At 36.5% G+C, this 15,583-nt stretch overlaps 1 protein-coding gene across 5 annotated transcripts in view; it reads left to right on the top strand.

Annotated features, from left to right (window-relative positions):
* PLXDC2 (plexin domain containing 2) overlaps positions 1-15,583 on the top strand; it is a 266,745-nt gene that overhangs the window by 194,289 nt on the left and 56,873 nt on the right. For all 5 annotated transcript variants that reach the window (XM_030491702.1, XM_030491693.1, XM_030491683.1 and 2 more), the window contains one exon: positions 6,616-6,715. In XM_030491702.1, the coding sequence (XP_030347562.1) occupies positions 6,616-6,715 (100 nt within the window). The remainder of the gene's footprint in view (positions 1-6,615; positions 6,716-15,583) is intronic.

Genomic DNA, 15,583 nt, shown 5'->3' with positions numbered 1-15,583 from the left:
GCGCTCAGATCTTCACTGAAGACAGATGTCTTTGCACCTTGCAAACAGGATTGCTGCAGGATACTCTTGCTGGATTAGTTTTGTAGACAAAAGAAGCTTCTGGTATGCCCATGTACCTGGCTCTTCTTTACCTTATAAAAGGCAGGCTAATGAAAGGTCTGCTTCGGCTCTGTTTCTGAATGTTATGTACAGACTAGTAATCTTCATCTATGAAAATGCAATTTATTTGCATTTTAACTCCAAATCTTTTTAAAGAAAAACAAAAATCTTTTCAAACACTGCAGAAAATTTCCTGTCTTCAAGACCCAGAGAAGTGGGGAGGGACAATACTTCAATTTGTAATTTTAAGATAAATTTGACAAGAACTATATATGCATTCTGAAATTAGAGTGGTGACATTTTTAGGAGACTACTATGGTTGGTTATAAGACGCTCTACACTGTCTGTTACTGTCCAGCCCTCTGCAAAATGAATTTAATAAGGGCGATAGAAGCTGTTGCTCTGAATTGATAGTATTTCGAGTTCATTAAATGTAAATGATGGTGCAGAGTGCCAGGCAGTGCAAAACTCTATTCATTTAAGAAGACAGGAGGAAATAGGCCTGGAGGAAATGGGAATTGCGTGCATGTATGTCATTTAATCTGTAGATAAACAATTTCTGTGCTACAATGGTGTAGGCTGCTTGCTGTCACTACACTACTGGAAGTTTCCTTCAAGATCCACAGTTCTTTTGTGGGAAGGAGTTATTAATGTTCTTTTATTAATCCTGAGGCAGAAAGAATTGGAATTTACAAATGGGATAATTTGCATTTTTTCCACTGCTGAATCCTTGAAATCTCCTGTCATGAGTTATTCTTGTCCTGAATGGCAATACTACACATTACTTTAGAACTATTGCACATACTTAAGGAAAGAGACTTTTTAAAGTGGTAATAGTAACATACTGGTGAACTGTATATCTTTTGACAAAAGATTTTTGTAAAATCTTAGAATGTTACAACCAGTCTATTTCGCTGGGAGTTACTTGGTGAATGGATTTGGAAACTGAGATTTCCAGAAGACTGCACACTTTATTTGTAGCTTTCACTCCCTTAAAACTACCTCAGGTTTTCACGTAAATGAGGAACATTGAATAAAATTTCCAGTCACTGCTCAGACACAAGTTGTCTGAAAAGAATAATTAAGACACTTGTAAATTTAAACTTGACCCTAGTGCTTATAAGTGTGGCTAGAAATTGATTTACTTTCCAGTACTGAATCCATTGCTTTCTGAGGGAGTCTTTCCTTCTGGAATAATTTCTTCCGCTAGTGAGTCGGGAGCCCTATTAGCTCCAGTAAGATTACTTGTGTGAGCGCTCACTAGCATGAGTAAAAGTTGCTAGAGAAGATTCCCTCCACCTTTATGGTGTCACATCATTTTAGCATCACAGTTCATCAAAAATGACAGTGATGTATGTGCGGCAAATCTGCTAGGAGGTCTTCATTGCACTGGCACTGAAATTTTCCAAGCTGAAACATCATATCAGAAATACAGCAGACAGGTTGGCAGTAACTTTATAAAGCATCCCACAGGGACTCTGTGCTAGTGACACCAGGCTTTTGTTTTGAAGAATCTAGATTAAAAATAACTGTGATTATACATTTAAGGGAGGTACAAATAGGGACTTTTATGTCTAAAACACTTCAGGTAATTTTTGCCTTTATTTCTTATTTATTCAAATCATTTGAATTCCCCTTTCCATATCCTTCCTGCTTCCACATCAGGTTTGCTACCTCATAAACCTGGTGTTGACCACCAACGCAGGATCTTGACTGAGGTTTGCTAAGCATCAAAGGAGCTGTTCTGCCCAGTCTTCTGCTTTCTGTTGCTTGCCAAGTAGGAAGCAGTCTGAAATGTACAATTGTTATCCAAAATCCAGAATAGATTCTCAAAAATAAAACATTTAGAAAAGAAGATGAGCCACCAGGATAATGAAAATATGGAGATATCAAAATATCTTTTAGAAGAGTTAATGGGTAGGAGAAGGGGCTGTACAGTCAAGTTTTCAAAATGTAAAAACAGTTTGAAATATGACAAGGTCCTATAGCAAGACAATCATGTGTTTATATACCAATTTACTTTGTTTACAGTACATACACCTTCCATTTTAACTGTCATTTTGCTTACACCAGCTGTTAGTGTTCTGGCAAATGGTCAGTATGTCAGAAGACAGCTGGCAGGAAAATTTTACTGGTACACCTCTATTATGTAAAAATACATTACAGTACAAACTAGCTAGCAGAACATAGTAATAAAGAAAATTTTCTGCAAACTTATACTTTTTTATGTATTAGTAGGGAATGCTAATTTCTTAAATTCTAAATTTCACAGAAGTTCAATTCTCAAGAGCTTTACTTTTTATTGAACAAAATAACTTTTCCATGTAGTCTTTTCTCATTAGTGCTTATAGCTAATGTTCCTTAGTGTAACATTTGGTTTCTATTTCTGTCCATGATTAAGAAAGGACAAATTAGGCAAAGGTACCAAAGGCTATGTTAATGGTTTAGGATATTTTTCTTAATTTCATTGGCTTGAAGGCTTTCTTTGTTCATTTAAATAGTAATGACTCTCTATTTATGTAGTCATCCAGAAACTATTATTAAAGTTGAAATGCTTCTCCAAATTGCCCAATATATGAAGTTGGAAAATAATTCTGAGAGTCTTGCACTAGAATTTCTTTCTACTGTGAAAGGAGGCAGAATTGAATGGAACTGATTAAGTGCCATCACTTAGATAAAATTGATGCTCCTGCTACGCATAATAGAAAATATTCTCTTTTCAGTAACAAGACTCCAAAACTTTTGATTGTTTCCTGAAAACCACAAAAACAAACAAACAAAAAGACCCAAACCCAAAAGCACCGTCTTCATGGTTATTCTGCCTGCATTAGACATGCATGGCATTTCTCTGCCTCTGTTATTATTATAAAAAGTATTATTAACATGGAAACAGGATCTTTGATGTTATCAGGTGATCAGTTTTTTCAGGTTAAAATTCCTGAGTAAGTTTCTGACAGTTTGGCCTGTAGAGTAATTAATAAATATTTAGGAAACTGGCAATGAAAAGCCTACATAAGTGCTATTGTGTTCCTAATTATTATTTTGCAGCATACTCTGACTCTTATCTTTGACTCAGTTTTGAAGTAGGGCAGTAACTGCACCCTCCTTACCATCTCATTCAGAATAGGGTCAGAGGCCATTATTTTATTGTTTTTGAAAAGTAAGATTCTGACATGTCCTCAAAGTTAAAAAGAATAAAATTTGAGAACTCCGGTGGAAAATTCTGTCTAGCTTACTGATCCCAAAGATGAATAGAATTCAGCATGAGTTCTAAATATGTTTCTTCCTATTGTTGAAGTATATAATCCAAAATATAGATGTCCATAGCCCCAGTGCTAGTGTGCATTTGGGAAGCTTACTCATAAGCTGGTGACTTGTACAACAGAAGAGTTCATATTGTCTATGCTAGAGCTAACACACACTTTGGAATGATTCTAGTTAAAATCCATCCTCTGAATGTAATGCCGTGTAACCCCTGCCACACATTAGTAACCACTTGCACATTCCTAGCTTACTGTTAAGCTGTTTAACATGTCAGCCTGTTATGACACATCTTGCCATTCAGGCGAGGAATTCAGAACACCAGCTCTCTGCTTGCTACCCATGTTTCACTGTAATTTTTAATAAATTATTTTATCATTTACTACAAGCCTTCTGTCAAAAGGGCATATTTCCTAATAGGCCATCATATGCTAAAAGCCCATTTTATCTTGACATCTCATTCAAAAAATTTCACCTGTAAAATGGCACTCACTACACTCATCACAGAGTGACTGAAGTATTCAGTTCTGTAAAATTATTTCTTTTTCTATGCTTTGAAAACAAACATGCGTATGATTCTTTTCATATATCATGCACAATTTGTGCCTTGAGCTGCCAATTTTGCCAGCATGTTTTGTTAGTTAACACACCTACTCACAATGCCAATTCCAACTACATTTTGTGTCCATAAAACTCTGATTCCTTTTTTCATCTGATGTGTTTCCTCTCTTAGAAGAGAAATAGTCATTGCGTCCTTCTCATCAGTGGGTTTTTCTAACTTGATTTTCAATAGTTTCTCTAGAGTATCTTCCTAAAAATCTTTAGGACAATTTCTTTGACAGTTAATATAAGCTTTTCTCTACAGTATTCTGAGACGGTGAATAATTCCCTTTTTTATAGATATATATACTTTTCTCACTGGAGAAAGTTTATAGATTTATTTCTGAACTCAGTAAGTCTTTTATTTTGAAGACTTTGAAAATATAGCTTTCAGCCTTCTTATGTCATATTCTCCAATAACTGCATCAGAGCTAAGCCAAATTCAAATTAATGTACTACTAGCAGTATTTCCAAGCCACTTCTGTTTTTCATGTTGGTTTAACATCATTCCATTTTTGGTGTCAAAGCAGATCATGTATGCAAGAACCCCTAAATGGATCAGCTAAACCAGTCACTAAAGTGAAATAAATGCAAATTTATGACACTGTTTAATTCACCAGAACTCACTTTTTCTGCTAATACTCTCAAATGTAACTTTTCCTAGACAGCTACCAGTGCAATCAGGGAAAAAAAACACAGCTAAATGATATTTTGGGAAGAAGGAGAAGAACAAGTAGTGATGCTCAAGGTCAATCAGAAGTCATGCCATTAATTGACATGTACGCAGTGCTGAATCCTCATCCACTGGATGTGTAGCCAGCTTTTTACCTTGGCATTTTTCTGCTATGTGAAAAATACTGGCCAACAGTATAATTTTGATAGTTTTACACAGGTAAAGCCAGAGCAGATTATTAGATTAGCTGAGCTAGCACCTTGTATCTCAGTTTCTTACAACTGATCCATTTTCATCTGTCTTCATGCTAATAATTAATAAAGGCCAATTTTGAAAAATAATATACCCAACTATGGTATGAAAGCAGAAATGGGTGGAGAATCATAATTTCCTTTGGTGGTTTATCCCAGTAGTTAATAGCACTCAATCATAGAAACACGTGGCTTACTCTGAAGGTACCTGTCTCCAGCTTCTAGCTTCTGGTTGTATTTTTCTGTGCTAGGTGAAAAAACTCTTTAGCCTGTCTCCCCATGGCAGTATTCATTTATGGTAATCTAGCCAGCTTTCTGTTTTCCCTTGGAGAAGCCCAGCAGAGCTCTTTAACTCTACTGTTAATGTCATTTGAGAACTGCAAAAGTTTTCAAAATATTTTTATGACTGTTTCAATCTTGCTTCCTTAAGTTTTCAGCATTGTTTTAGGAAACAGATCCTCCCAAAGTCTGTGTGACATTTTAGTAATGACCTAACATGCAGGCAGAAATAAAACAGGCACTCCACTCCTAGGCTATATTTCACTGTTAGTGTAACCAAATTTCACTGCAATTGAGGTTTTTTGCGGTGAAGTCCCTTCAGACAGCTGGAGTTTTTCATCCACTACAATACTGAGATTCCTTCCAGAACTGCTGCTTTCTAGAACATGGTCCCAAACCTTTACCTTGTGCTCTTTTTTTCTTCACAATTTTCACAGGGTCTAACTTTGCTAATTGATGCAGGCATTTCATTACTTTTACTCTGCCGGTAGAACTGCTAGGCAGTGAATTTATGTTTCCTTCCTTCTCTTTGAGAAAACTTTTGAATACTAGGTCTAGTGTTTGGAGGAGTAATATGTACTGCAAAGACACGGTCAGTCTGAGCTGCTTCATTAGTGATGGCTGCTGTTTGTGATCAGTCTAGTTAACTATATTAATGTTGTATAAATGCCAGATGTTACTAAGTCAAATGCCTTAGAAAATTCTAAAGCTATTACATTTATACAAGTATCGGCCAAAACTGCAGTCTTGCACAAAGAATTAAATCAAACTTGACACCTGTTTTCATACATTTAGGTTGCCCAGCATCAATATCTCTGTTACATGAAGCTGGACTAGTCTATGGCTGTCTAAGTATTTTTATTTCTTCCTCTAGATATTGACAAGTGAGCATCTGGCATTTTCCGTATTTTCTATGACATTGATAATTTCTTTGCTATTCCAAGACACATTAAACATGTGTATCACTGGGCCAAAGCTCTTTTCAGGTAGCTCTTCAAACAGTTGTCAGTGCAAGGTAACTGAGCAATAAACTTTTAAAATGGTCATCACAAGCTGAATTTTCACAGTTTGTGTGTTCAATAGTAGACAAGAGGTATTGCCTCCTCCTCCCTGTCTGATACTAGCACATCATCCCACTTTTCCTTCTACCGGGGAAATAGATTACTGAAAATTACTACCCTTTTCTGTTTTGTCATTAATGATTGTTCTGCCTCTAAGTGTTGATGTAAATATTGTTGTATAAGAAGCAAAGCAAACTGGGATAAAATAAAAATTAAAACCAGTAATTTCAGTCTTCAATAAATCCTTAGTCATATTATGATGTATTGTATAAAATATTTATTTAGGAGTTTAATTTACACTGGTTAAATATTCATTCTGGCAGTGCTATTATTTTTAGTCTGAACATTTTTACTTCAATATTTTATGTATATCTTCTGTTTTGTCTTCCAGATTCCTGTTGCTGTGACGCAGATAAGTTCAACCAACCACCCAGTGAAAGTGGGACTCTCAGATGCATTTGTGGTTGTGCACAGGATTCAGCAAATTCCCAGTATGTAGAGTTGTAGTGGTACTAATGGTTTGGAGGCTGAGAAATGAGTATAAGATGATTTCATCAAGGATGATTAGCTGCACAACAAATCACTTAGCTAATTTCAGCTTGTTAATTCAAGTGTAATTTTATTTGCTTGATATTCCCAATGTGGTTCTGTCATTGTTTGAGTTGATAATTTCAGTAAATAAAACTAAATGGCCAGCCAAATAATGTAAAATTAAACTGTCGACCAGCACAATTTGGTATTCCATAGATACTTCATCTGGAATATGTCTCCATAGCCATAGTAGGGAAGAAGAAACCTGTTCAGAAAAACTCATCTGTATCCAAAAAGAGAAAAATATCCAGGCTGAAAGTTCTTGATACTTTAAATTCTGAACCTCATATATCATTTTAGTGAGAGAAAAGGAGATGTAGTTATTAAACAACGTGTTGGGCTCACATAGTCATGACAACAATAACACAGGTGACATTTAATTTTCTCTGTCTTTATACTTTGTATGGCTTGACTGAAAACAAGTAGTAGGAAATCAAGTGTGATTTCCTTGAGGCTTTGTTTTAACATAATGTGTACAGAGGTTGTTTAGCCATGAAAGATTCTACTCACTTTCCAAATCTGCTGGGTTTATTTACACGTTTGGAGCAAATTTATTAAGTTCAATTTTTGACAATCCCCTAAGAGCAGGGTGTAGATGGAAGGAGCTGTGCTTGAACCAGCCTGCTATGACTGAGTCCAAGCATATTCTTCTAAAGTGAACCCTGAGAGATGTGTGGCACAGATAAAGCTTATAAGGACTGACCTGATCCAGCTCATCTTTGAGGCAGTCTGCAGATGGGGCTGACACTGAAGTTCCGAAGTTGCAGGTACCATTGCCTCTCAGCTCATGCCATCACATTTAAACAATTTGAGGGAGGATAGATCCTACATCTGATATGTCCTGATATTGGGAAGACAGAAAATTTCAGTACTGTCTGTTGCTTGCTGTGAACTCAGAGTAGAGTGAAGGAGGTTGGCGTGCTCAGATTTCACTTTTGAGATCAGGAGTTGGAAAAAAGTTGTTTCTAAGTATGATAGATAGTTGGGATGTGCCGATGGCCGTATGGATTGCTTTTGAGTACGTAGGAACAATGTAGGAATGAATGTAGGAAACCAATTTCAGCAATTTGAGTGATGTTTGTACATGAATTATCTGAGTATTTCTCTAAGTCTTCAGCTTGTAAATGCTCCTAAAATGGATACAGGTGGAAATAATGTTGATGAACTTGTGCAAAAGTTTTGTGAGAATAGTCACATAGAAATTCTGTTAGAGATGCAAGCAATATGCAGAGCTTTTGGCATCAGGCCTCTATCACCAAACAACATTAAAGGACATATTTTAGATTTACATATATGTAAAATATGCAGTATATGTGAGTCCTTATTTAGTTTGAATGATTCTTTCTGTAGCAATATTTCAGACATGCGCCTTGTTTTACTACCACTGCATAATGTTGGTTTTGATGAATATACAGTTACTTGCTTGTCTTCTGGTTTTATTATTTCTATAAATCTTTTCAAGGTTTACAAATGAGCTAAACCTTGTCACATGACAATTTCTGCTAAGCAAAGGAGCTGTAATTACCAGAAAATCTGTCAAGTGTTTCATCTTAAACTTATTCTGTTTACATTAAGGAGTGGCAGATAAGAAGAACAGAATGAGAGTAGAGAGTCTAAAATGTACCACTGCAACAACTGTTTTGATAGCATTATTTCTGTATTACTGTGTGCACTGATTTTCTCCTTAACCTCTGGTTCTGTGGATAGTAGTAATTCATGATTATTTTTGCTAGTTTACAGCTTACACTAGAGCTAATATTAATCAAGGGAACCATCAGTTCACAGTACGTTTTCCTGAAGCTAAATTGTGCTTTCAATGACACAGGTTTATATTAGTAAGTACAGGCAACAAAACACCCTGACAGAACCAGTAAATAATGTTCGCCCATACAGAGATGACGTCAGATGCTCTTAAAATATGCATGCTCTTACATTCTTGTTTTTCAGAGGTATTAAATAAACCATGGCTCTAGTCAATTACTAAAAAAGTGACATGATAGAATTGTTGTTTTACTTTATTTGTTAGCTCCTTAGGACAATGGAACAATATAAATTGTCGTTTGGCCCAAAAGAGGCAAAAATAATATAGCTATTAGTTCTTCCTTACGGCTTTAGCAAAGACTTTTCCATCAAAAGAATCCAGTTTCCCTTTATGTTTATGGCTAGTTATATATCTATTTAAAAAAAAAAAAAAAACCCAAAAACCAACAAACCATAAACCCAAATCAAACAAAGAACCCCAACTCTACTGCTTCACCTTTGAGTTTTGTCAGTTATTTTTACATACATCTTTCATTTGAAAAAGAGACATTAAATGCAGCACAAGCCTACTTAAACAAAAATATCCTCTGAATTTTCAAAATTGCTGAATTTCTTTGATGTACTCTGTATGCTCAGCATTCTAAAATTTCAGTATAATGATATTGAAGTAATTTTGGAAAATTTAGAACTATTTATCTGATTTTTTTTCATACATACTATCCAAAACATTAGTAATAACTTTTTTAGTACTTCTGAAAGGTGAGTTCTAAGGACAGGAAAAACATGCTTTGTGATCAGTCATTTAGCATTTCCAAAGTGCATTTTAATGAATGCTGAAAAGGATAGTCTTGAAAAGCCAAGAGCAAAAAGAAGGGATTTTCTGAACTTTTTGAAATGGGGAACCTTGAGCATTTCATATCGTTTTTTGTAATATACTCCTACATATAAAGGCTTTGCAGTAGTATCCCTTTTATCTATCCCTAAAAGAATACAAGTACACGCATTTTTCACCTTATCTTTTGAGAGTTAGAGCACAGAGAGAGCAAATTTTGACAGGTGGCTTTCTGACTGTTTTCTATGTTTGATTTTTTTTTTTCTTAATCTGCTACTACTGTTTCTATATAGCCAATGTCTTCATTTTCAAGCCTATATGTGGTACTAATATATTGATGCAGATTGGCCACTATTTTATGTTTTTGTCTATATATATAAATATGTGTGCCTGTATATTCTCTAGAGGTGCTTTGGAATGAATAGTAATGTTTGAATGGAAGTGTATTTTTGCTTGGCACCAAGGTTAACAAGAAAAACCCTAAATTCTGAGATTCATACGATAGCAAAATGGTAAACTAAGTCCATTGATTAATTTAGAGGAAAAGTATCTGCTTCTTCCAGATTATTGAAGTGAAGTAAGCCAGGCTCTGGACCTCTGCTTCTGATTTTTCTGATAAGTTAGAGGGACCACCCTGATTTCTTGTTCTTCTGACAGCCCAAACACGTGTACATTAGCTATTTTTTCTTTTGTAAGAAAGACACTAATGTTTAATGGCTGTCTTCCAATCTGAGAACACATGATTAGTGAAAAAGCTGGGGGATAGCTTTACATGTTCCTCCAACAAGTCTTCTCTCCTCCTTTTTTTTCAGTATATCCACTGCATCAGGAACCTTGTCCCTGTCCCATTGCAATCACCTTTTCTTCCCTGTTCCTCTTATTTCTTTTCTCAGTCACCTTGGCATTCTGTTCTTGATCCTTCTTTCAGTCACCTACAAGTGTGTTTTGCTCTCCCTTCTGCAGACTCTCACTATCTATCTCTAATTTCATGACCATCTTTCTTCCTCTGCATCTTTCCTTTTCTTCAGGGTTACTATATTTCTATCCTTTGTTTCAGTGCTCTCTTCTCTTTTGTCTTTCAATTAGCTTTTCACTGTGAAATTAAAAAGCATTTTCTGAAATCCACTATTTTGTTTGAACAATGATAAAAGACACCAGTGAGCTTGCCCAGATGGTGGTTTGTTTTCCACAAAAGCATGAAATACACTGGGAAAAAGAGAGAGTACCAAATTCAGGGGCTCTACACAGTGAGTTACTAGTCCTGCATCTGCAGATAATGACTAATTTTTTCTCTGTGATGAGACATACTTCTCCACGATCTTGGCCTCTACTGTATTAGGTACAGGTCTTTTAGGAAATCCATACCTTGACAACCCAACATTTAATGACATTGAAATTACTCAACAACCCTGTGTACACAAACGAAATTTGTGTATTAGCAATATTCCCGTTTCAGTGCAATTAGTGCCACTCAATATGTAGGGTAACTCAAACGTATAATTAACAACTCTGCATGTTACAACTGTTTTCTGAAGATTTCATTCATTTGTTTACAACAGTAAGGCCCCTAAAAGAACCCTAGCATTACCTTCCTGAAAGGTCAAAGAAGACTAGCAGTTTATATTGTGATATTTATTGTATAAAGGTGCAGCACCATCTGGGAAATCGCAAAGCCTATTTTGCTGTTGCCTTACTGGTAATGTCACTTACCTCTGTGCCAAGTGGACCCCAAAGTTATCTCTCTAAATTCGTAGTATTGACTCTTGCTTTTTACTAGTGTAACTAATTCCACAGGGTGCCAGCTCCTCCAGCCCTGCTTGTTTGCTGGCCCAACAGGGTTTAGCTGGGCAGCTCGGTTCCTTGGCACTAGATGTCAATTCAAGAGCAGTGAAGGAAAGAGATGGGCATGCTGCCAGTCTTTTGTGACATAAAAGCACTTCAGAAACTGGCACAAGGTGATCAAAGTTTAAAATGTTTCCATTTTAGCCAAACTGGCCGTCAGCCAATCTCAGAATTTGGCAGTTTGGTGCATGGTGGCGTAAGGCGATAAAGCATGTTTTTCACACCTAGATTCAGTACCGAGAGCAGCTCAGTTGGCATCAGGAATTGGTGTAAATCTGAAAAGACATGGAGAGATTCAAAGTAAATGATGTGTGTTAGGCACAGAGTGTTGGTGCAGAACAGCTTTTTCTACATTGTTCATAAAACAGATATTTTCAGAGCCTACTTCACTGGTTTGCTTATTCACACATTATATGTCATTGAAGTGCAGCTTACAGGTTTTAAAGGATTTTTTTAGCAACTTTTAAGAGAATGATAAAATTAATACAATTAGGGAGTTTAATTTTGATCTAGATTCATACATGTGTAATAGTCAATGACAAAGAACAATTGTGGTAGAGGTTTGACTACTAACATGTTTGATTACAGTGTTAGTGCCTCAAGAATTAATTAGTTAATATTGATAAATTTATACTAACCTGTTACAAACAAAGATTGCTTTGACATTCTGATTCCTTTACCTTTTGTGGTGATGGTAACCAGACATACCAGGCTGGCAAAATATGTATTTGCATGAAGGTTGTATTCAGCCAGTGGTGCTAAACAAAGTCCCTATCAAAAAAAGCCAGTGGTGTATAGTAGAGCAGCCGTGCGCCACTTTTCTGTATTCCTTATGTTTTTCACAAATTGCTTGCAGTTTAAGTTGGGTATGTTTTGTAAGCTGTTTGCTTCAAATTGACTTCTGCATAATCAAATGCACCCTCTTACCATTTGTGTTTTCTCTAAAAACGAGACTTAAAAATGAAAGTGCAGCTGTATGAATACATATGGCCTTGTTTAGCAATTTTTGCTGGATATATGGTTGATCTCAATTCCCTAGAAATCTTTCACTGACAAAGATTTTTATTTGTATGAACATATAGCCTAAAAAATCAGACTGACTTCTCCAACATTTTCAAATTTCACTGGGTTGCAGGTTTTAGCTGAGGAATGCTGCATGACGAAAACTGGTTATATGATGGAAAAGTACCAGAGAGATTGTGAATTTCTTGAACACATATTTAGAATGATTTATTACTAGCTATTGACTCTTCAGGTATGTTAGGAAGTCACTGGTGCTCTTCTGGCACTGCTACATCTCCAGAGCACTCTCCCTTCACACATTTACTTAACGCTGACAGTTCTGTTTCATAGAATATTTATATGCCATTATTTAGTTTAAAACTACTGCAATAAAACTGCATAGAAATATTTTGTCACACCAGAATCATGCATATCTATTATTTGCCTATCCATTGTTTAATCCCTTGAAAGGATTCTTTCAGCTGGCTTTTTGGCCCCCCACATTATCTCTCTAGGTCACTGGGGAATGTACTTATCTCAAGTAGCTGGGGTTTTCTTCAGCTTTTTCTGATGATGCTGTACCTTTGGCCCTGTATTCAAAGATAACACCTGAACATGTCACAGAAACTAACCAAAGATCAAGTTGGACCATGTAAATGTAAAAAAAAAAAAAATGGAATCTGTTATTGAAAATATTGAAAATAAAATACTTATAGAATTTAATTAAAAACCATGTTTGAGATACTCAGACCTACACAAAAGTAAAATATTTTCATGACTAGGGGAATATGTGCGTATTTTCTGAAGTTCAGAACCAGGAATGGTACCTCAAATGAATACATGCATTCAAAAAGTACTTTCCTCCCTTCCCTGGAAGAACCTTCCCTGGTTCCCTTAAACCTGATGTACTGCCTCTTTTCAGCAAAAATACCTGCACATTATGCTTAAATTTTTGTCTGTTACTACATCAAATGATTTCACTAGTTCTTGCCAAGTTAAAGTGCATACTGAAGTACATGGGCTCATAAGCTCTTTATGATTCTGCACTTGTAATTGTTCGTAAGAGTGCTAAATAGACATCATAGGACAAAGAAGAACAAGTTCCACCTGAGTGAAAGGCAGTGTGTATCTTGGGTTGGAGCAGGAGTGTGTGGAGAGGTTGAGAGGGAATTTGTCAGGCAAGAGTATTCATTTTTCTGTTTATGCTGTTGCGTTTAGCTTTTCTAGCCTGTTTTGTTAAGTGGATACAGGCTCAGAATTTTAATAGGGAGAAAAAAATGCATTTTAGGGAGTTAAGCATGGTGTGTTTCAAGTCAGACTTTCAAAAAAATCTACACTTGCATGTTTCTACAGCCTGGCCAGGCAGATAAATTTGAACACTTGTGTTTCTAACCACCTGCCTACAAGTATATATAAAGCTGTTAGAAGGTGACTATGCAAATACCTCTCTGTGCTTAGGTTTCTTACAGTAGGTAGATCCCTTGTATGCAAACTCACGGCCTGTGGTTGGCACAGTCTTCCTGAAAAAGAAAAGATCAAACCTGAGTCTACCAGGGATTTAATGGGATCAACAGTCATGCTGAAATCTGTGTAATTAGAATTTTTTTTTTTTTTTCTCTTAAAATCATTCTATTTTAGAAATTTCATGCACTGGGTAAAAGTGCCTGTGACCTGAGTCACTGATTCTTGCTGGATCTTTGGAAAGCCAGAAGTCCTTTATTTCTTGTAAGCTCTGTGAGGATTCCATTAGGAAAAGTTCAGAGTAAACAGGATTATAGCAGTAACAGTCTGTACCACTACTGATGAGATGAAATGGAGTTCAATTGAAGTGTCACCATCCACCATTTAATCTATGTATTCATTTGCTTTTTTTTTTTTTTTTTTTTTTTTTTGGACAGAAGGATAAAGATTTCTGTGGAAAGAAATTACAGCCTTCAGCATTGGCAGGAGTTCATTTCAAACACATTTTCTGAACCCTCTGATTTGGCAGGTGCTTTTATGGGACTTGCCATCCTGGGAGCCTAAACCTTTCACTGCTGGCAAGATATTTTCCCCATGCCAGCAGAAGATTAGCTTTGCCTTGAAGGACAGTGGGCTTGAAGGACATGGCTAAGGCACTTACTGGGGTAAACCTTTGGCACGTCGCCATATCTGTCTTTTACTACTCAGAATGACTTTGTAGGTAAAATATAAAACTAGCTCGGTTGAAGGTGCATTTCATATGAAAAGAGAAATCTGGTGTCAGGAAGGGTAGAACCATAGCAAAGACAGTTTCAAATAAATGGCAAGGGGAACTAATTGGCAAAGGTGCTGATCTGGAGCTAAATGGAAGTATTATTGCCTGCAAGCCAGACACTGCCTACCTGTGCCTGAGGGCTCATGCAGTGAGAGAGGGCAGAGAAGCTGATTCCCCCACAGCATCCCTGGCTGATGCAGGAGAGACCTACACCACCCAGCACAGTTCTGCTTCCACCTCCCCATCCCTCATCAGACATTTCCCTGTTTATTCCAACTGACACAAATAGCTTAATGGTTTTTTTTCTGTGTGGCGTAAGGGAGATTACCACAGCTGTGCTTTTAGAGGTTGGCCATCCCTCTTACAATGCCTCATCTCCTTGATCCAAGAGGCACCTTGGCCACAGGACACCTCAGTGCACTTTCTCTCTTCTCTTAAAAATTAGTATTTATGGTTTGATTTATTTTAGTTGAGGTTTTATTTTCTGTCTGAGAAATGCCTACAATATCCCTCCTAACAAGAGATTGCAAAAAACTTTAGATTTTGTGCTGTGTGATTGCTTAATAGCTGGGGAGCCCAGTAAGCTCACTTCTAGCTACAGAAGCACAGTCTTTATACCAAGCAACAAGGTGTGCCCTAATCCATCCAGGGCTGGCAACTCAGAAGACCAACTACAACTGAGTTTGTGGCTGTCCTTATCTTCTGTTACATGGAGACTCAGACCAGCCAGAGTAACCTGTTAATCCTTTGTATGTAACCATTTATTCCTCTCTGGAATAATTCCACAGGATCAGTGATTGTATTCAGCATTGATTTCAATTAATTTAGCAGACCTTCAAAAAGGACATAAATTTGAATTCAGTGCACCAGAAAATCATCATCATCATCGTTAGTGTGTCAGATTGGCGGTATAAACTGTACTTTTGATTTACAAAGGTACAAGCTCACCAGTCTGCATTTTAGCCATGCATTTAAAATCTGGAATATTCAGAATACATGATAGGATGTTGATCTGTAAACTAACAATTATGTGATTTCTTTCACGCCTATCTTGTGTGTGGGTCTTAGTTGTCTGTGAATTTAAAGCCCATAACA

Source organism: Strigops habroptila, chromosome 1 (assembly GCF_004027225.2).
Source record: "Strigops habroptila isolate Jane chromosome 1, bStrHab1.2.pri, whole genome shotgun sequence".
NCBI lineage: Eukaryota > Metazoa > Chordata > Aves > Psittaciformes > Psittacidae > Strigops > Strigops habroptila.
This window is presented reverse-complemented; position numbering and strand designations above follow the sequence as displayed.